The sequence below is a fragment of the Fopius arisanus genome, unplaced genomic scaffold (genome assembly GCF_000806365.1).
Source record: "Fopius arisanus strain USDA-PBARC FA_bdor unplaced genomic scaffold, ASM80636v1 scaffold00094, whole genome shotgun sequence".
Taxonomy (NCBI): Eukaryota; Metazoa; Arthropoda; class Insecta; order Hymenoptera; family Braconidae; genus Fopius; species Fopius arisanus.
In genome coordinates, this window is record NW_011887833.1 from 209,368 (window position 1) to 229,450 (window position 20,083).

Below are 20,083 nucleotides of genomic sequence, written 5' to 3' on the forward strand. Positions count from 1 at the left end.
ACAAAAAAAAGTGCACAGGGTACATTCAAGTACTCAATGAGTACAATCCAAACCAACAAAAAAAAGTTAGATTTTTCAAACTTCGATGCCAACTTCACATAGCTATAATTATGTGACTCTAGAGAGTTGAGCTACACTTTGCATGTCTGCGCCCATTATTTTTAATATGAATATATGAAGAGAATCTGACTGTTGCGGGTAATTTTTGAGTTGGCGAACGTACCGGATTTTCCAACCACCAAGAGACGGTCCTGATTCTTTGATTTGATCTCGCGACTTTATTTGCAGAACCGTAATAGGCCTTCGCGGCAAAGACGGAGTGGTATTTGCAGTGGAGAAGCTAGTGACATCAAAGCTGTATGAGCCAGGTGCAAATAAAAGAATCTTCAACATCGATGAGCACGTGGGAATGTCTGTATCAGGTTTAATATCAGACGCTCGTCAAATAGCAGAAATAGCAAGATCAGAGGCAGCGAGTTATCGTGCACAGTATGGAATTGGAATACCAGTTAAATATCTAAACGAGAGAGTTGCCATGTACATGCACGCTTACACACTGTACTCAGCAGTGAGACCATATGGCTGTTCAGTTATACTCGGTGCTTACGAGACCGATGGTCCTGCCATGTATATGATTGATCCATCTGGTGTATCTTACGGCTACTTTGGCTGTGCCGTTGGTAAAGCCAAACAATCAGCCAAAACTGAAATAGAAAAGCTCAAATTGAGTGACATGACTTGTAGAGAACTTGTCAAAGAGGCTGCGCGCATTATTTATCTCGTTCATGATGAACTCAAGGACAAGCAGTTTGAGCTTGAGATGAGTTGGGTTGGAGCACACACCAATGGCAAACACCAACGTATTCCACATGAGATCAAAACTGAAGCTGAGGCGAAAGCTCGTCAGGCTATGGCTGAGGACTCGGACAGCGATACCGAGGATATGTAGAATTTATTGTCTCGTGGCTTATCTTTTTTTTTTATTATTATTAATTATTGTACTGTGAACTGATACTTCTTGGATTAAATGATGGATATGATGGAAACGAATTGTTGGGTTATTTCTGTATTTACAGTTTTTCAGGTTTTTTTTAATTAGCAGGTCGAGTGCTTTCGTTAGGGGAATTAGGGGCTTTCGATTTCTCCATTATTTTTCGTGGCGTTTCATCTGTGAGGTTTAGTGATAACGAGCATCATCCAGTAATCTCGTTAAACTGGCTCAACTCTTTTTGATGTAACGATCGAGTTATTTCCTCTTGTACGTGCGTCACGGTTCTCGGAATTATGGATTGTTACTGGTAAATTGGTAATCGATTGTTCGGGGGTGAAATGGGTTACTGTTTTTGGGGGATTATTATTTTTTTTTTAATAATAAAATTCAGAACATGGATTTTCCGTGGTTTTATTGCCGTAAATCTTCGGCAAATTAATTGGAAATTAATGAAATGAAATAAAAATCACCTTGAGATGTTCCGAATCACCTGCCGCTCATCAATTCCAATACTATCAATTTTTTAATTTCAGTACCAGACAGGCCATTTGTCATTCAATTCGTTTGTCATCGAAAATAATTCCCGAGAGATACTTCTATCGTTCACAATCAAGATTATTTTATTTTCAACAAGAAATATTAAATTGACATTCTCGAGACATTTTAGACCGCTCGATCAAAGCGAGTTCCATTCGCGAAAAAAAATTGTTTCATCGACTAGTCGTTGAAACCCGGGACATTTGAACGAACATGTGGCGGGGGTAATGCGCATGCCAACTAAAATCCACCCCCAAAGGCTTCAAACCGCTACATAAGGGATGAAAGTATCAAAGACAGCAATCAGTTGGGACGCGGTACACGCGACTCCACAAACCACCGGGAAGTATAGAAAATATTTTAGAAATATTTTTCTACACAATTTTTATAATAAAATGGATAGCGAAATACCAATTCCACAGGGATTGAGTAGTGAGGCGTGCATAGGGGTGGCTGTTGTTCTAAGTGCAATTGGATTTTGTGGTTTTACGTTTAATCTACTTGTTTTGATAATTATTATAAGTGATTCCCATCACCTCTGGACACCCGTAAATGTTATACTCTGGAATTTGGCGGTATGTGATTCTGTGGGAGTTGTATTTATTTTTCATGTAGTCAGTATTCAAATTATCGTTAATTTATTACGAAGGAGTAAGACAGATCCTGGAAATGGATTGGTTTTTCAAGTTATTGGAGACTGGATACTGAAATGAGAACTGACAATTATCGAAATGACTGAGACAATTCGCCGGCTGTATCGAAAATTTTTTACTGGAATTACTGGAACGATATGGAATTTTTATTGAATATTTATCTTTGATCGGAGACTCGAGAGGAATTGAGAGGTAATTGAGTGAATTATTTCCATCGGTGAATCAATTAAAAATCGAAAGTTTTCTCTGATATTCAGAGATCGCGAGAAATTGAGAAGAAATTTTTAATAATTATAAATATTTTCTTCCTGTGGGGAGAAAAAAAAAATTTATTGGATTGGGAAAGTCAATCAAGTCGGTAATTAATAACAATGTCAATTGTTGCGGAAAATTTGTTAATTGAGGAGGTGATGCTTGATATCGCATCGACTTTATTCGAAATTCTCTCCCGAGGGTCAATTAGCGCGGGAAATAGTCTGGCAAATTTCCAGACAATTTTTTTCGGTTGAATTCATTAACGATCAATTACAACAAGTCAATAATTATTACTTCTACCGATTTAATTGAGAAACTAAAATTTTTACCGATGACTGATTCACTCTTCCCCGAGTCCACTGAAATTTCGAATTTCAAATGAAAATTTTTTCTTCAAATGAAATTTAAATCGCATTGAATCTCCCGATGGATGCCATTTTATCATGTGTTCCGTTTTGCCTGGGTCTTCCCAACGTTAATGCTTTTTTGGGAAAGTTGGGTGATTTCAATGAGTGGAAAGAAACGAAGAGGAATTGATGAAGAGTGGAAGGTCGATGCTGAGATGAAAAGCTTTCGTATCATCTCGATTAATTCCAGTTGTAGTGCTTTTAACTGGAATGAAAATTCGAGGGAAAACCATTTCAATTCCAGGAGCTGTCTTTTATGCACTCAGGAGAGAGCTTTATTTCATAAATATTTTGTAGTTGGGGGATTTTTTGGTTGCCCTTCTTGGGAATCCACTGGCCCTCGTGTCGGCGATCAAGGGTGGATGGTACTGGAGCCACAGCACGTGCCTATGGTAAAATATTCCATTCATCAATATTAAAAAAAATACTCCCCATCCGTAGCGGCACAGAAAAAAAAAATCCTACCGAAAAACCAACGATAACGAAAATTTTCGAATTAATATTGCAATCTCTACGTTTGATCAATCCAAATAATTAATTAATCTGAGCCCAACAACTCTCGAATGCCGAAAAACAAATGGTCAAAAATAAAAAATTCCTTTTCCACTTGAATCAGCATTATCCTGAGTAATTGAATAAAATTGAAAAGCCAAATGAAAGAGGAAAATGGCATCTCCTTTAGGGGCAGGGATATTCCTCGAAAAGGCAAGTGATAGGTGAACCAACTTGTTACGCTTAACGTTTTCGATGCTATATTGATTTTTATTGCAACCAATAATCACGAATTGGATCACGAAATAGCGTATCGGAGCACTCGTGGAGTATTAACTGTTGCTCATTACATCAAGATATTGAATTACACGGATCTATTGTTACCAATTATTGCTGTGACGTGTAATTTCGTAGGTATGCCTGGATCATGTCGACATTGGGATTTGCTAGCATCGGAAATCTCACGATGATGGCACTGGAAAGATATTTGTTTGTGGTCAGACCAATGTTGAGTGTGAGCATCAAGTGGGTGATATTATCAGCGAAAATTTTGTTTAAAAAATCATTAGACTCGGTGCTTTTTTTTATGGTGAATTTATTGTGAAAGATTTCTAGAATTGTAGAGATTCTTTGAAAATTCATGAAAAAAAAGCATTGGAGTTTAAAATGAATTTTTTCGTAGAATCTTTGAATAATGGAATATATTGATGATCGATATATTTTTTAAGAACTGCCATGGCCTTGAGTGGTGTAGTGTGGGTGTATGCTGTCAGTCTGAGTCTGCCTCCGTTCTTCGGATGGGGCAGTTATGGATATGAACCAGGAAATGTATCATGCAGTGTCTCCTGGGAAGTGCACAATCCCGCAACTCACAGTGATACATACATTGCATTCATATTCTTATTTGCAATGATAGTCCCCGTTATACTGATATCAGCGAGCTACTTCGGAATAATTTCGACATTGAAGAAAGTTAAAAAACGCACAGGTACGTCATGTCTCATTACCCGACATGCCTGCACGAAAAATCATAATAAATTATTAACATTTCTCATGGGATTTCAATCAAATAATCTAGTTATTTATCAATTGCTCAATTTCTTTCCTCCGGCGTTTCTTTCTGTGTTTCACCGAGAATGCCTCAGCATTGTCGTGATTTTTCATTTCGTCCGTTTTTCTCCTCTCCCTTTGGAATCTCCCCCTGAAAAATTCTCCGTTTTCGTGACGATGAAAGAGAAAAGGCTTGTATGACTACGTCGATTGCAGAATACAGCAATAAACGTTGGCATCGAGAATTGAAAGTCTAGCTCATGTCTCAGTAATTGTGGACAGACCTCCGAGGGAATATTCCGGTTGGTGGTTCTGAATTATTAAGTTTGGAGGATCCCCAGAGGTTTGCCCTCGCTCCCGGATATCTCACATGACCACTCTTCAGAGTATGAAGAAAATTGGGATTCTCCCGAAAAAAATTCATCATCCACGTCCTCGGCAAAAAAAAATGCTGATGGATGCCCGGGGCTTTTGCTTTTAAAACACTTGAACAAAGTCTTTCTAAATTTTCTAATCAATCAGTTCAGGCTTTTTATCACACTCTGCATGCCAAGAAAGTTTATTCTCGGCACAAAGAATTGTTGATGATCTCAATGCAAACTTCACTCGTCCTAGTTTTTGACACAACCACGACAATCATTTTTTTTCTTTAAGTTACGGATAGCGCGGTTTCAATGCCCCATTCACTCGTGAATTTTTTAGTAAATGGATTTTCTTTCACTCAACAAAATATCCCAAGTTTATATTCCGTTAACCTGGATGAAAGCTGGTGGAAGTTTCCATGTGGAAATCAAAATGCACGTGCGGAAATTGAAAATTGAAAATTGAAAATTTCATTCGAGAAAACTCAACTCTCCGGAAACAATCCTAGAATTCAAAATTTCGCTGACGTTTCAACACAGCAAATAAAAAATTAAACATTATCACAAATTCATAATTTCAATGGAATGAAATAAAATTATTGTCCGAGCAACCGGTTGATGAAATTTTTTCCCTGACAGGTGGCACACGCCGACGTGAAGTAAAAGTGACAAAAATCGTAGCACTTATGATTATAGCATTTCTCGTAGCATGGACACCATACGCAATACTAGCACTAGCAGCTCAATATTTCTACGTGAGTAGAAAAAAAAAATAGAATAAATAACAATTCACCGAAATTCCCTTGACTGATGATTAAAAAATTTCGTTGCAGTTCCAGCCGTCAGCTTTGGTCGGTGTCCTACCGAGTCTACTTGCCAAATCATCGATATGTTATAATCCAATTATTTATGCCGGTTTGAACGCCCAATTTTCTCAGTCTGTTAAAAAAATGCTGGGTATCAAGGAGGTCAGGGGCAGCAGGAGTAAAGGAGCTGTCAGTAGTCAAACGACTGGAATCGTTTTGACAACGAGAATCGAGAGAAATTAAAACTGTTAACGGTTGTTGATTAATATAATCCACGAGGACATTATCCTCGGTTCAACGAGAATTTTTATTATTATCCTCGCGTCGTCAAGCCTCAGATGTGATTTCGTTACATCATGATAAAGATTTATTGCTGTTAATAAAGTCGATATATTCTGGGAAAAGTTGTGATTCAGTAGTCAAGTGGTAAAGCATTGGAGATTCCATCTTCGCTCGCCTAAACTCAATTATTTCCGTAATGAGCGACTCCGAAGAAAGATCAAACGCAGATTTCACTCACCAAAAGTTGTCCTCTGAAGTTTTATTGAAAACCCAGTAATCTCTTTGACATTCTATTTTCAAGAAAAATTCCCCTCATTTTGAGGCACTTGCTGCATTAATTTGCATTTCAATTCTCCGAATTCCGCAACGAAATGGTTAACTAGAACTGCATTTTTCGAATCGAGTTTTTACCGAATACCTCCTAACAGAAGGAATATAGCGATATTTTTGTAAAGATATTATTTCTGGAGACCAATGAGAGCTACAAAAAATGTTCTATTCAAAATATCATTATCTCCCTCCAGTTCCCAGCATTTCCCCAGCAATTATCGTAATTCGCGAGTAGAATTGACGAAATGGCAATGACCGTTTGGATTTCTTCGCGAAAAATCTAGGATTGAGGATTATTTCTTCGTGAAAGGAAACGATTCATCCTTTGACAACGGAATTGTCACGGGATTATCGTTCGCTTAATCATGCGAAAAATAGCGGTACATGTTGAATGATCTGGAATTATAACAAGAGGTACGAGATGTCCGCAATTTCACCAGGTGTTTACTCGATGTACGTTCAAACAGTACTTACACTTCATGGCCATAACTCGTTTGTCATTCCAATCCACATTGTCGCTTTTGCAAACACCGTCAATTAGTATTTTACGCAGACACAGTGCATACCATTGTGCAATAATATCAACGAAATTATACTCACGAGTTATTTACTGTTTCACTTTCTTCAGGTCTTACTTTCCACATTAGTCCCATTCACAAACATTTTTTTCCTTCAGAAAATAAAACATTCTGGGAAATTCATTCATTCCGCTGAACAAATTAATTTTTTTTTTGTTGTCAAATTTGGAGTAATCAAATGATTAACCTTTATTTTCCACTCAATGCCTCTCCCCTTTTTTCGGCTCATTAAATGATCAATTCGCATGTTGGATTTTGATTACATTTTTTTTCCAGCCCCTAGACGACTAAAAACCGGTAAATCCCTGCAAAAAAATCGAATCCCTTCCCACAAAACAATTTTTGTCATCTCCGGAATTCCCAGATGCCTGTCGTCCGAGAAAACCAATCTTACAAATATCCTTTCTCCGTAATTTCACATCCCCCCTCCACCCAGTAATTTTCATTCCCCCAAATGCATCACTTTCTTTCTCACGATTCGATCGAAAATCGTTTGTTTTCTATTTCAATAAAAGATACAGTCCCTCACCCGTAGTTCACCGCTCGTGAAAATAAAACGACGATATAACGATAAAAAAAAAATGAACAAAAAAAAAATAAAAGAAAAACCGAAAAAGTGGTGGGGCAAAACTCTCTCTGTCTCTCCTGAGGTGCCCAAAGACTCTGGGACTAGTGGTCAGTCAAACTTTCACACTCAGAGTGAATATTTCAGAGGAAAATCCTCGTACCCAGAGTTTTCTTAAACAATTCCTCGAAAATCCCCGGATCATCACTCAAATCCACCAATCCCTCACCTGACAGATAACGAAATAGACAAAAAACCTAGATTAAAAATAAAAAATAAATTCAAGAATGCATATTTTATTATACCAATAACAAATAATAATAAATAATCAATGAGTGGTGATTTGTAAGTGTCTTTCAATGTGAATATCAATACCATGTGAAATGTGGAGTAATTGTTATTATCATTGTACATTATTATTTAAATAAACCAAGTGAATGACTGGGTGGTACGAAGATGATAAATAAATAAATGAAAAATGAGATTGCTGTGAGTTGAAAGGAAATTACCATGAGGATGAGTGAAGGTGCAATGGTGCAATGATAATTCACGAAAATTTAGCATGACAAGGGATTATTTAGCATGATAATAACTGGACGTCAACCTGGAGAGTGGAAAATAGAGTAAAAATTATTTGGATGCTATTGCTGGTGGACAGTTGTATAAAGTCTCGCTCATCGTTGGAACATCGGCATTTCAGATTTTTATTTATATTGTTGTATTGGAAATTGATAGGGTAATGATGTCAGCCGGTCTGATTGTCATCCTCTGGGTTATCACTGGTATCACCAGTGGTTACAATGTACTTTTGGCAACAATGGGGGGTACTAAGTCACATACTGTTCCATTTGTTGCACTTGGTACTGCGTTGAGGGCCAGAGGACACAATGTCACTCTTGTCAGCGCTTTTCCTGGACCTGCAGCTAACAATGGACTTCGAGAGATCGTCCCTTCCATTCTCGAGGTGCCTTTTCATTCATTTTTCACATCATTCTCACACCTAAATTGCAAACTGGAGGAATTTTTTAACGGAATAATTTACTCTTCAGATTAGAAAGAAAATTCTCATTTTTACGCAACCGATGTCTCGAATTTAATAGTAAATTCCTGGAAATCCACCGATTTGGGGGATAAATTTTCATGACTGATAACAAAAAAAAAAGAAATAGAGTGGTTTTACTGTTCCGTTCACTCCTCAGATTTTTTCCCATTCAATATAAATTCATATTTTCTCTTTTAATGTAAATAATGCGGAGTAAAATATTTACGATGCTCTAAAAGGCTTACATCGGTAACTACACATCAGAATGGGATCTCGTTGGTGCAAGATACAGAAACGAGTTACCACTTTCACCGTGGGATGCAATGAGATATGGTTGGGAGTCATGTGAAGCTCTATTGCGAGATGAGAGTTCAATAGCTCAATTGAGAAGACCCGAATTATCGGAGGTAAATGGGCCAGAGCGTTGGGATATCGCTGTAATCGATGGGGCCTTTCCGGAGTGCCTCCTCGGGATCATCCACAAGGAAAATATTCCCACCATGATGTTGAACACGGTAATTCGTGATAGAAAAAATTATTTACCCCATATCTATTATTTAAATCATTCATTTATTTGTAGTAATCATAAAAAAATCTAATCACGTACTTTCGTCACCTCCGTACAGTCGAAAAACAATTAGGAGAATATGTTTATGATAATCAGTGTAATTCGCGGTGTGAGGTGTTAAAAATTCTTGACCGAAACTTCCTACACACCTTTTAAAATTTTCAATGCTATTAGAGCTATACTAAAACCTCAAGGACTAAAAAATTAGAGTCTTAAAAATCTTGGGGAATTTCGGAAGCTCTCAGCGGAGGCTTTGCCAGGAATATCTCCGAGTCAAAGGGAGATACATAAATTTTAATGATTTTTTTTTTGAGAAATCAATGGAAAAATCTTTTGCGCCGATTAATTTATCGGATTTTTTTCAATAAAAATTACTTTTCCATCAATTTTATTTTGTAGAAATTCAACGAGTTCATTTGTATGCGGGAGATCTCGCGGGAAATACTGAATATTGATATGAGATTCCCCCGGAAATCCGCAGACATTTTCCAGGACTCTACAATTTTCCGAAAATGTATTGAATTCAATTTCCAGAAATATCCAGAAATTTAATATCAAAAGTAGAAGAATCAAAAGAATAAAAAAAATCAAAAGTGCCAGAAGTTAATCGAAATTGTTTTTTTCCCCTGGACGTAAAAGATTTTTTTTTGCAGGTCGCCCTGTACGAGGGTTCGATATCCCTCCAGGGAAACCCCTCCCCGTGGTCGATCATCCCCTATTTTGGCCGAGGCTACACCCAGGACATGAACTACTTCGAGAGAATCATCAACGTTGCCTGTCTCTCAATCATCAAGACCATGCACTGGTTCATGGTCACCAACTTCATTCAACCGACACTGCGCAAATATTTGAGTGAGTAAATTCAATTATCCCAGAATTAAGGAAGCGGAAGAGAAACTCCAGGGGTGTTTGAAGGAAGCCGTTATAAATGTTCTGAAGCACATGTAACATTAAATACCGACAGAATTCTGATCAACTACGAGTGAATATAATTTTTTGCGTAACGATTACGCAATCCTGAGGATGCCTCGGGCAGAATATCACGCGATAGAAAATCGTCGACGAGGAGTCATGCAACAATTAATGGCTTAATAGATTTTTTTTTGGGCATTTGATCACTTAAAATGGTCGGGTTATTCCCACCAACCGAACGCTCAACTGATTAGAAATTCCTTCTATTTTTTTCGGGTTTTTAACCCGAAGATTCTGAAATAACCTTTTAAGCTGTCTAATGGATTATCTCTCCACAAACATTAGGAGTAGCAATCAAGGTCTCGCTCCATTACGGGATGAGAATTTTTTTTTCCACTCATCCTACAGTAAATTTGAATTATGGTAGTATTTACTTGGAATAGGTAGAATATTAGATGAACGAGTTGGGTTTTATGGAGAATGAAAATGAATGTGAATGAGTTGATATACATATATTATTTTTATTTATTTAGTATAAAAAATGTGAATGGTTTTTTTTTTTAATTCACCCAATTGATATGGCGTAGGATACGAAGTACCAGACGTTCGAGAGCTGATTTCAGAGGTCCCAGTGACTCTGCAAAACAGTCATTACGCAGTAGCAGACTCTCTCCCATATTTATCGAATGTCGTAAACGTGGCCTGTCTTCATTGTCGTCCCCCACTGGCCCTCAGTCCGGATCTAGAATCATTCCTACGAAAAGGTACACATTAATACGATTGTAAAAAAATGAATGACGCATTTAATTAAATCCTCTTGAGAAAAAACAGGAAGTCTTCAGAGTAAATATTGATGCCTTTCAAGAATATCTTAATGAAGATGATGGAGAATCATTCATTTATGTTGATAGGATTCATATTTGTATCCATGGGGTCTTCCGTGAGGGCCTCGGGGATGCCTGATGGCCTCCGGGAGATGTTTGTTGCTGCTTTTTCCACTCTGCCTTTTAATGTTGTGTGGAAATGGGAAGGTGGAAAAATTGATAACTTACCGGGAAATGTGAGAACTGGTGCGTGGTGGCCACAGCAGGAACTCCTCGGGCACAAGGAGTTGAGGGGTTTTGTCTCACATGGTGGACTCTTATCTCTTCATGAAGCTGCTTATCATGCTGCACCCACTCTTGTGCTGCCGGTTTTCTGTGATCACGATGGAAATGCTGCACAAGCTGGTACGCAACCATTTTTTTACACTCGATAATTAATTGAAAAATTTTCACTATCCAAATTCTCAAAATTTAATTCTTCTGGGAAAAATTCTACTCCACCTTTTCTTGAATTTTTGAATATTCAATCAATTTTTTTCAATAATCAGATGCACGGAAAAAATTGCGTGGAAAATTTTGCATGCGGAGAATTTCTCTTCCTTGTTTGAAAAATATTGAAATTTGTCCTTTTGTATTCTAATTTTCTCGCAGTAAGAATCAATTTCCATGCGGCACTCCTCCAGAATTCGTGAGGAATAATAATTTTTTTTTCAGATTCCCATACCATCAATATTTACAATAAAAACTTTCCTAGATTCGTGTCACATCAATTCAATTATCAAGGCAAATTACCGCGAAGTTTGCATCAACGGATTGATTAAAAAAAAAAATTCCGGATTGTCAGCACATGTCAGAATTTTTCTTGGTTTTTTTTTCGGAACGTCAAATGTGCCCGAATATCTCCATTCAATTGAAATACCAGATGAATACAGCCAATTGCTTTCATGACTGTATTACAATGGAAATGCCGTTCGTGTCATTCACCATGAAATTGTGTCAATGAAATTTACAAGAGCGTAACTTTTCTCTCCTTTGGCACAATTTTTTCAGCGCAATTCTTCCAATGAAAGAATTTCCGTCTGTATTCATTTCCAGTTAATTGGTTTTATTATCTCCGTCGAGAGACCGCACGGAGAGAAATTCTTTTCGAAATTTCGCTCGAACAATACCAATTCCCCTTTCCTCAAAATTTTATTGGATATCATAAACAAAAAAAAATATTTTTATATTATTCACGAGAAAGAAATTGAAAAAAAACATCCCTTGGTTTTTAATTGAAGAATTTCTCTTCCTGGGGTGCAGCGGATTCGGCTTTTTGAATCATGTTGAGACGAATTTCACTCGAACAATACCAATTCCCCTTTCCTCAAAATTTTATTGGATATCATAAACAAAAAAAAATATTTTTATATTATTCACGAGAAAGAAATTGAAAAAAAAAATCCCTTGGTTTTTAATTGAAAAATTTCTCTTCCTGGGGTGCAGCGGATTCGGCTTTTTCCTGAAATTAAATAGTTGACGAATTATTCAGCATTCTTTGCTCTCAAGTGCACATTTAGTTCAACGAGAAGTTTTGTGATTGAGGAGTCATTAATTTATCAAGTTGGAGTCTCAAGAAAAAATGAAAAACACGGAGTGCAATCAAAAGTTGTAGTGAGCCCGGAGTATTGCATAATTCTTGTACCCCATGGGTAGCTTTTATTTTTTAAATTCTTGCTACATCTCTGGGCCCTCTGCAACTTTTTTTTTTATTGAGTACGAGATGTACAACTCGTTGAAACTCCTCGGAGGGTAGCAACTTTGTTTGCAGATGACGGGGCAGAAAATTCACGTGGTCTGAATCAATTTTTCGTCGATTCTCATGAATAAATATTGAAGTATTCACAATATCGTGGGCTCTCACGTGTTTACACTCCACAAAAAAAAATCCTAGAGTTCCTCGGAACATTTTTCAAGAATCAGAATTGTCCCGGTCGCTTTCAAAAATATCAACGCGAATTCATTTTAAATCGGGGCTATAAAAAAAATATTTCAATTAAAAAATGAAGTTTTGAGAATTCAATTAAAATGAATTTATATTTCAATTGGTTTTTGTGCGAGGGAAATTTAATATTCAACACAAAATGAACGGCATTTTTTCTCTAATTACTTCCGGGAATTCAATACCGAAAAATGGAAAAAAGCTCTTATTCCCTTCTGTATCACCAGTACCTCATCGAATTCTTTTCCTGTGTGAAGCTGTAGTATTCACTGTTTAAGCATGCATATGCCAGGCAAATAGCCATTGTATACTCTACAAAGAGCGACCAACGATTGATTCCGCACTGAAAAATAAAATCTCCATTCCATGAAAAACCACTTCTCGGAATTCGGTGTGCGACTATTTGAGTAGTGCATTTTGTATGAAAAAAAAAACATTAAATAGCCGCACTCAACACTCCGCATGCAAATTATTCTGTTTTCCACTCGCTTTCCCGCTTTTTTCCCCCGGAAATCGACCGCTGCCTTGTGATTATTATTTTTTTTTCTGAAATTCATTGTGAAATTTAAGTAACAAATAAAAAAATGCCCATGAAAATAATAGAAGATAATCATAATAAAATATCGAGGACGTAATTGTCATAGGACTAATGGGTATAAAAGCGTGAAATTTTTTTCGTGAAAATGCAGAAAAGCTGGGGTACGCCAAAGTGATAAATCTCGAGAGTTTATCAATAACTGGACTACGAGATTCAATCCTCAAAGTGGCATCAACGAGAGATAATCCATACAAAGAAGCAGCAAAAAGACAAAGTTTATTGTTGAAGGATCAGCCTTTGAGCTCAACAGAGCTTGCAATCTGGTGGGTTGAATATGTTGCAAGACATCGTGGAGCTGATCACATGAAAAGCTCAGCCAGGTAATTAAAATCCTAATTCTGCTAATCTCCAGTAATTAATTTGACTTATCTCCTCCTCAGGCACATAGGACTCGTGAGGTACTACTCCATCGACGTATTTGTTTTTTATGCTGCTATTTTTTTATTGTTTATCCAGGTATTTCGCATGATGCCGCGAAAAGCATCGAGGGGTGTGCAAATGATAAAAGGAAAGATTGACTGATACTATTTTTCGATATTCAGTAGCAATCAGGACAAATGTTATAAATTTTTTGGACAAGTTCTGGTAGTAGAATTTTTTCAAACGCGATTTTTTATATGGTTCAGTGGTTTTGTTTTCACCATTGGGGATTTTATTTTTTCACTTCAAGTTAATACTTGATGTTTTTAATAAGGACAAATTTACGACAATTCTATATTGATATTGTTTATTTAAAAATTTATGAAATCTCGTTTTCTCATTCCGCCAATGACTTTTGTTGTACATTTTTCGTATTTTCCACTTAAACCGTTTTGTTTATTTATTAACAGTGATTGTACAATGTATTATTGATGTATGCGACAGCTAATACACGAGAGATAAATTTAAAATAGACTGATCATTTTTACTCCCTCCCAAATACCCGAAAATATTTTTCCGATGAAATTAAATTGCTTTTATGTTGAAGCAAACATATCGAATGACCACCAGAGAGACTGATGCTCTCCATTGAAACGACTGGAGATAGTCCTGGTGATAGCAATATCGCATAACAGCTGTTGAGTCAAATCGGGAAAAACCGGAAGTTCCATTATCTGACTTGAAAAATTCTCATTATATTCAGGATGAACGGGAAGAAGCATCTCCCAAAATACGCTCTCTGTTTAATTCTGTACATATCAATTTGCCTTTCACTGTTACTAATCAGAATTAATCAGTCGTCTTCCGCTAAAGTGATCCGCAATTTGAGTTATCCAGTGACTACAAAACCACCGACCGAGTCATACGATACGCCAATCGATACTCAAGTAATTGAATCGTCTCTCCAGCGTATCGCAAGTGTTTGTGAAAAATACAATAAAACAACTAGCCTGGAGAGAAAACATTTCTTTCACGATCCATCGCACAATGCGCTCTTCTGCTGGATAAGAAAAGTCGCGTCCACCAGTTTCACGAAAATGTTTGCCGAACTCCGGGGGATACAGATGGAGAGGAATTATTACAAGTAATTACACTCCCCCTTTCATCTCCAAATTTAAAACTTGAAAATATTTATTGTATCGTATTAATTTCAATCATTCGCAAAAAATCAATTGAATAATGAGAAATAATGAATCTCCTTGAATTCGATTTATAAAATCGGATAAATTCGTTCTCTCCGACTCCTAGACATTCAGCAACGACTGATTTCTCAATAAAATTGATCAATTTCATTCCCCCAATTGTCGACCGAATAAATCATCTCTAATGGGCCATAATTCAACAAATCGCCGTGATTCCTTTTTACCCAGGGCAAGTGGATTTTTATCTCCCGCGACTGTCGAGGATTTTTTGAATCTCGTAGACGACATGGGTGTATTCAAATTCCTAGCAGTTCGACACCCATTCGAGCGTCTTGTTTCGTCCTACAGGAGTAGAATCGAGGACAATTCAAAGTACAGCAGCCAGGCCTGGATCTTCGTCCCAAGGATATTTCACCAGACTCGACCCCATCTCTTCCATTTCAACGAAACAATTCAGAGTCCGATGCAGCAAATATTTCACAACAACAGAAGGTAAATCCCCTGCAGTAAACCGTACAAATGTGACCTCCTTTTTTTTTTTATACAAAATTGGTCATTCCAGGTTGAAACTCGTCCCAACATTCCAGGAATTTGTCTCGTGGCTTTTGACACAATCCGAAGAGAATGACGACGAGCACTGGAGTCAGTACCACTCCCACTGCTCAATATGTCAAATGAATTTTGATTATGTTTTGAAAGTTGACGATGAATTAATTCATGAGTTCGAAAATATTTTTACGAGACTTAATCCAGAACGCAGGGAATGGAAATTGGTGAAACTGGGAGGTACACGCGGGGGAGCAACGAATTTTCAACGAACTTGCGATTATTTATCGACATTGACTAGCGATACGCTACAAAGACTCTATCAGCGGTATAAAATTGACTTTGATATGTTTGATTACAGCCCGAGAGTGTACGAGGCTTGCAAAAAAACTTACGTGTTGCCATGAATTCATTTTTTTTCTGCCATTATTGTCTGGGTAAAATTTCAGAAAATACATGAAAACATTGTTTTAATAATGACATCATTATCTCGAGAAACTCAATACTATTCACTTGTTTCGAGGCTCAGAAGTGAATCGCGTGGTGTCTTGTTCATTTCAATATTTTAGAGGAAGAGGAGAGGTAAAAGAGTTGTGGATTATCCACTTTATCGTCTCTTCCAGATTTTCCCCGAGTTCCTAGATATTTCGAAACCTAATATCAAATTCGGAGGTATAAAACATTTCCACAAAACGAATCGTTGAATAATTCCCCAGATATCCGTTGGATTTCCCTCGAAAAATCATAAACTCCAGGATATCCCATTCCGGTTAACAAAAAAATTCAGACAAGTTCATACACATGGAAGTGATTTATTGACCTGATTCTCAACTCTTTTATAAATACAAAAACAAAAAAGGAAAATTTACTGACACTCACCGCTGGCCCATCACATCAAACTGATATTTTTTCAATTAGCAGGATTGATTTTCTTCTTAGGGGATACAGAAATGTCCTTTCCCTCATCAAAGACAATGAGGCATTCATCGTCATTAGCGATAGCTCTCTTGTGTGCTTTCTTCCCTGAAGATTTTTCACCCTCCGCAACAATGCAGCAGTCATCGTCCCCCTGGCTGTCAGTCCTCCGTTTCTTGGGGCTTGGTACCTCTTTTTCAATGGATCCAGTCTTTCTCTTCTTCGCAACGACCTCTCCAGGTGTTTCAACCTCGACCTCAACCTCGACGCAATCCTCCTCATCAGATTCGTCGACCTGTCCATTGGACGTGGAAGGTGCCGCCTCCCTCTTCACCTCCTCCTTGGGTTTCAAATCCATCTCATCAGCCACAATGAGAAAATCATCACCCTCAGCCCTCCCTGTGGGCTTTTCCCTGTGGACGACAGTAACAGTGAGGGAGTAATTCTGTTGAAAATCATCGACCTTGAGAATCGTTCCATCCCGGACCCCAAGCTCCTCCAGAATTTTTCCATTATTCTCCTCAGTCTCACCCTCTTCCGAGCTTATCAAAACCACTCCCTTGCCGTCAATCATAACATCAGGTTGAATCATGTTGAGACGTCCCTTGAGAACAATTTCGTCCAACTCAGCAATTGTCATCTTGGTCGTGTCAACGGCAAGAGCAGCTGATGGTGTGGGGGCACAAACGTAGCACTTTGGATTCGGTGGATTGAGACACTTCTCAGGTACAAGTAATTGGCCCCTGTGATTGGGTCTTGGCCTGAGGTAAACGGATTTACATTCCTCGAATAATCCCCTGAGAATACGGAATGCGTGTAGAATTACAATTCCAGCGACAATAGCATTGGTGGTTGCTATGGCTGGAATTATATTTCCAGCCATTGATTTAACGTCGAATCTTGATTTCTGGGAGATGCCGAAGATGTGGGCTCGGATATTGGCGCAGGCCGCAACAAAATCCATGGCGTCTTGATCGTCCTTGTCCCAAACGAGATGATCGTTCGGTGATTTTTCCCTCAATTTTGATAAATTGGTTTTGAGATTGTGTACAGCGTTGGAGAATACGTCAGCACACTTTGCGATACTCCACTTCTGCTGCTCCTTGAGGCATGTGTCATCGTTGTTTTCTTTGCTGCATCCAGCCACAACGTCAGGCAAATTTTTCCAATCAAGGGGAGTCGGTGGTCTTCGTTTCTTCCAGAGATTGTCCATGGAAAGGAGGTACTTTATGTCGTCATGGAAAAGCTTGTTGAAGAGCTTCTCAGGATCGTAATCGGAGGACTGTGCCCAGAGCCGTGTGGAGACTCTCTCGATGTTGCCTTTCTCATTGGAGTCTGAGTTCAGTGCACCCTCACCTGCTTTATCACCCGCTGCTTCTGGATCAGCTGTGTCCGGTGATACATCCTGATCTGGATCCTCTTCACCAAACAGCTGATTGAAGAGGTGCTTGGACCACACAATGCAGTGAATTGGTTCGCTTGGAGTATTTCTTATTGTACAACCTGGGAATGTCTTCTGCGTTGGCTTTGGTAAGCACTCATAGCAGACGCTCAGGCCTTTCTTTATTAATTCCACTTGACCGTCGTAACCCGCGGTACCTGACTCAATTAAGGGAATGTCTGCGGCTAGACACATTCGGTTCACGTGATTGCGTGCTGCACGGTTGTCTAGAGCATTCATCACAAGCGAGAATCGTTTGAAGAAGGAGAGGCCGTAGTCCGAGCTGCGACAGAAATACGCGTGTATTTGGTTTGAGTTTTTTATTTGTTTTGGATGGTGCGTGCAAGACAACACGCGGATTTTTCATAAAAAAAAAGGGAGTTCCTGTGCGTAATATTGATTCAGGCCTTTTATAATACCCTCGCCCTGGCCCCTTGAATAAATTTTCCCTCATTCGACTGCTGTCATTCTCCCGATAAGGGTGAAGATGGAAACTGTGTAAAAACATTCGCCAGTAATCTACTTTCGTAATTTAATTCCCCAGGACTGGAATGGGAGAGGAAAGTTCAGTTTAAACTTCACAGACTGTAATGTAAACCAACTAATCCCTGTGGTTTCAGAAATTTTCATGAGTAAATTTTCGTAGCTAATCTTCAGAGCGGAAGTTTTATGCGTAAATATTGATGACTCGAATTCGCGAACTAAATCTCCACTGGAATTTTAATTGGAATCAATAAATATTTAATTATCCGAGAACGCTCAAGTGCACGGAGTTAAATACACGGAGATTCTCATCAAACTTTATAGTATTCTAAAACTCGATTGAAAGACATGAATCCTGAGGAAATGGAGGACGTCGACTGTCGATTAATTTCAAAATTTTGCATACGATAATGGAAATCTTGTTGCTGTCTATAATAATTAATAACAAAGTCCATGGAACAGCGGAGATTATGAGTAGGAGAGGAGGGAGGAGAAAAAAATAATAATTTCCCTGGACTTGTACTTACGATGTGATGTTATCATGGTAAGAGACAATTTTCACATCCGGATTGAATGTCAATGCAGTCTCACGTGCCACCGCAGATTTGGACTTCCCCACGTGTTGTTTTTGGAACAAAAACTGTCGATTCAAATTGCTGACATCAATTGTATCCAGATCAAGCTGAAATGTTATTGTAAAATGTGCATAAAAGTCAACAAATAAAAAACGAGAGAAATTGAATGAAATGACGGCATAACAGCGCGTTCAGGACGCGGCAAATTTACACTCCACTCAAATATATCAATTACACTCACAATTTCGATGTCTTTGAAGCCAGTCATTACGAGATTCTTCAGGATTTCGCAGCCAATTCCACCGGCACCGATAACCAACACTTTACTCTGAATAATAGCATCTTGCAAATCTTTCCGAAAAATACCATTCACACTTGCAGCCATTTTTCCAGAGGACTAACACCAGAGGTTATAGGGGAGATGAGCAACGCTTATGGCAATGGTTTGACCAAAGGGGATTGACTGAAGTAGGGGCTCAATTCTGGGGGTTTGAGAGACCCCAACGGCATGGTAGTACTGCACCCCAAGAGAGGGAGGGCGCCACGCGCAATGCGGGGGTGTTTTTTTTTTATTACCCAAGTTTTTATTGCAATCCTGGGGTGTCCATCGAGTTGACGGGGTGAATTTTATTGTTTGCGGTATGAATGCTTTTTGTTTTTAATTGTTTAACTGAAATTTAGCCGACTAGAACGAGCGGAAGGGAGAAGCCACATCTTGTGAAATTTTTAATGGAAAAAATTATTTAATATGTAGAAGATATACGCCTATTGAAATGAATTATTATAACGAGCGCGATGTCCTAGCGGTAACGTGCTCGACTAGCACGCCAGCGGCCCGGGTTCAATCCCGGGCCGCTCATTCATTTTTTTTTTTTCAAAATAATTATAATTTTTTGTTTTTATTCATAGCTAATTAATGGAAATATCGTTTAAAAACTGAATATTTGAAAATCGAGAAGATATACAGTGAAATTGAAAAATTAGCAATTTTTTAAAACGATACTTTTGCAATATATATACTCCTATTGAAATTATTATATTGTAATGGCGCGTTGTCCTAGCGGTAACGTGCTTGCCTACCACGCCGACGGCCCGGGTTCGATCCCGCCGTCATTCATTTTTTTTTTTAAATAATTTCAATTTTTTCTTTTGTAACTGACTAATAAATCGACATATTGGTTAAAAACTGAATAGCTCCTCGATTGTCATGTTCCCCTGATAGTTTTTCGAAAATTTGGAATTTTTCACTTTCAGTGAAAATTTCAGTGAATAACTCCTCGATTGTCATGTTCCCCTGATACTTTTTCAAAAATTTCGAATGTTTCACT

General features: G+C 38.1%; 5 protein-coding genes across 6 annotated transcripts in view; 4 read left to right on the forward strand and 1 right to left on the reverse strand.

Moving 5' to 3' along the window:
* The window catches only part of Prosalpha7 (proteasome alpha7 subunit), a 10,172-nt gene extending 9,122 nt beyond the window's left edge, over positions 1-1,050 (forward strand). Inside the window, exon 3 of the mRNA XM_011311900.1 lies at positions 289-1,050. Within this exon, the coding sequence (XP_011310202.1) occupies positions 289-949 (661 nt within the window). The 3' untranslated portion in view covers positions 950-1,050. The remainder of the gene's footprint in view (positions 1-288) is intronic.
* An 873-nt stretch (positions 1,051-1,923) lies between these two features.
* Positions 1,924-5,938, forward strand: LOC105270787 (pinopsin-like). Its single transcript, XM_011311949.1, has 6 exons — positions 1,924-2,103; positions 3,141-3,235; positions 3,750-3,860; positions 4,064-4,323; positions 5,387-5,502; positions 5,581-5,938. Exons 1-6 carry the CDS (start codon positions 1,924-1,926, stop codon positions 5,794-5,796), a joined length of 978 nt encoding a protein of 325 aa, XP_011310251.1. The 3' UTR covers positions 5,797-5,938.
* Positions 5,939-7,399: 1,461 nt separating this feature from the next.
* On the forward strand, positions 7,400-14,150 carry LOC105270760 (UDP-glycosyltransferase family 50 member B3). Its single transcript, XM_011311904.1, has 7 exons — positions 7,400-8,272; positions 8,590-8,865; positions 9,572-9,770; positions 10,418-10,594; positions 10,742-11,059; positions 13,325-13,553; positions 13,614-14,150. Exons 1-7 carry the CDS (start codon positions 8,048-8,050, stop codon positions 13,753-13,755), a joined length of 1,566 nt encoding a protein of 521 aa, XP_011310206.1. The 5' UTR covers positions 7,400-8,047; the 3' UTR covers positions 13,756-14,150.
* Positions 11,930-19,198, reverse strand: Uba2 (Ubiquitin-like activating enzyme 2). 2 transcript variants are annotated; one of them, XM_011311902.1, is made up of 4 exons: positions 18,997-19,198; positions 18,708-18,862; positions 16,221-17,980; positions 11,930-12,155 (listed from the first exon to the last, which is right to left on the reverse strand). In XM_011311902.1, exons 1-3 carry the CDS (start codon positions 19,138-19,140, stop codon positions 16,252-16,254), a joined length of 2,028 nt encoding a protein of 675 aa, XP_011310204.1. In that variant the 5' UTR covers positions 19,141-19,198; the 3' UTR covers positions 11,930-12,155; positions 16,221-16,251. The 2 variants fall into 2 exon arrangements, with proteins under 2 accessions (XP_011310204.1, XP_011310203.1); XM_011311901.1 differs by lacking the exon at positions 11,930-12,155 and having other exon boundaries at positions 16,134-17,980.
* On the forward strand, positions 14,358-15,812 carry LOC105270759 (carbohydrate sulfotransferase 11). The gene is made up of 3 exons (XM_011311903.1): positions 14,358-14,737; positions 15,024-15,287; positions 15,358-15,812. Exons 1-3 carry the CDS (start codon positions 14,358-14,360, stop codon positions 15,746-15,748), a joined length of 1,035 nt encoding a protein of 344 aa, XP_011310205.1. The 3' UTR covers positions 15,749-15,812.
* Positions 19,199-20,083: the final 885 nt, after the last annotated feature.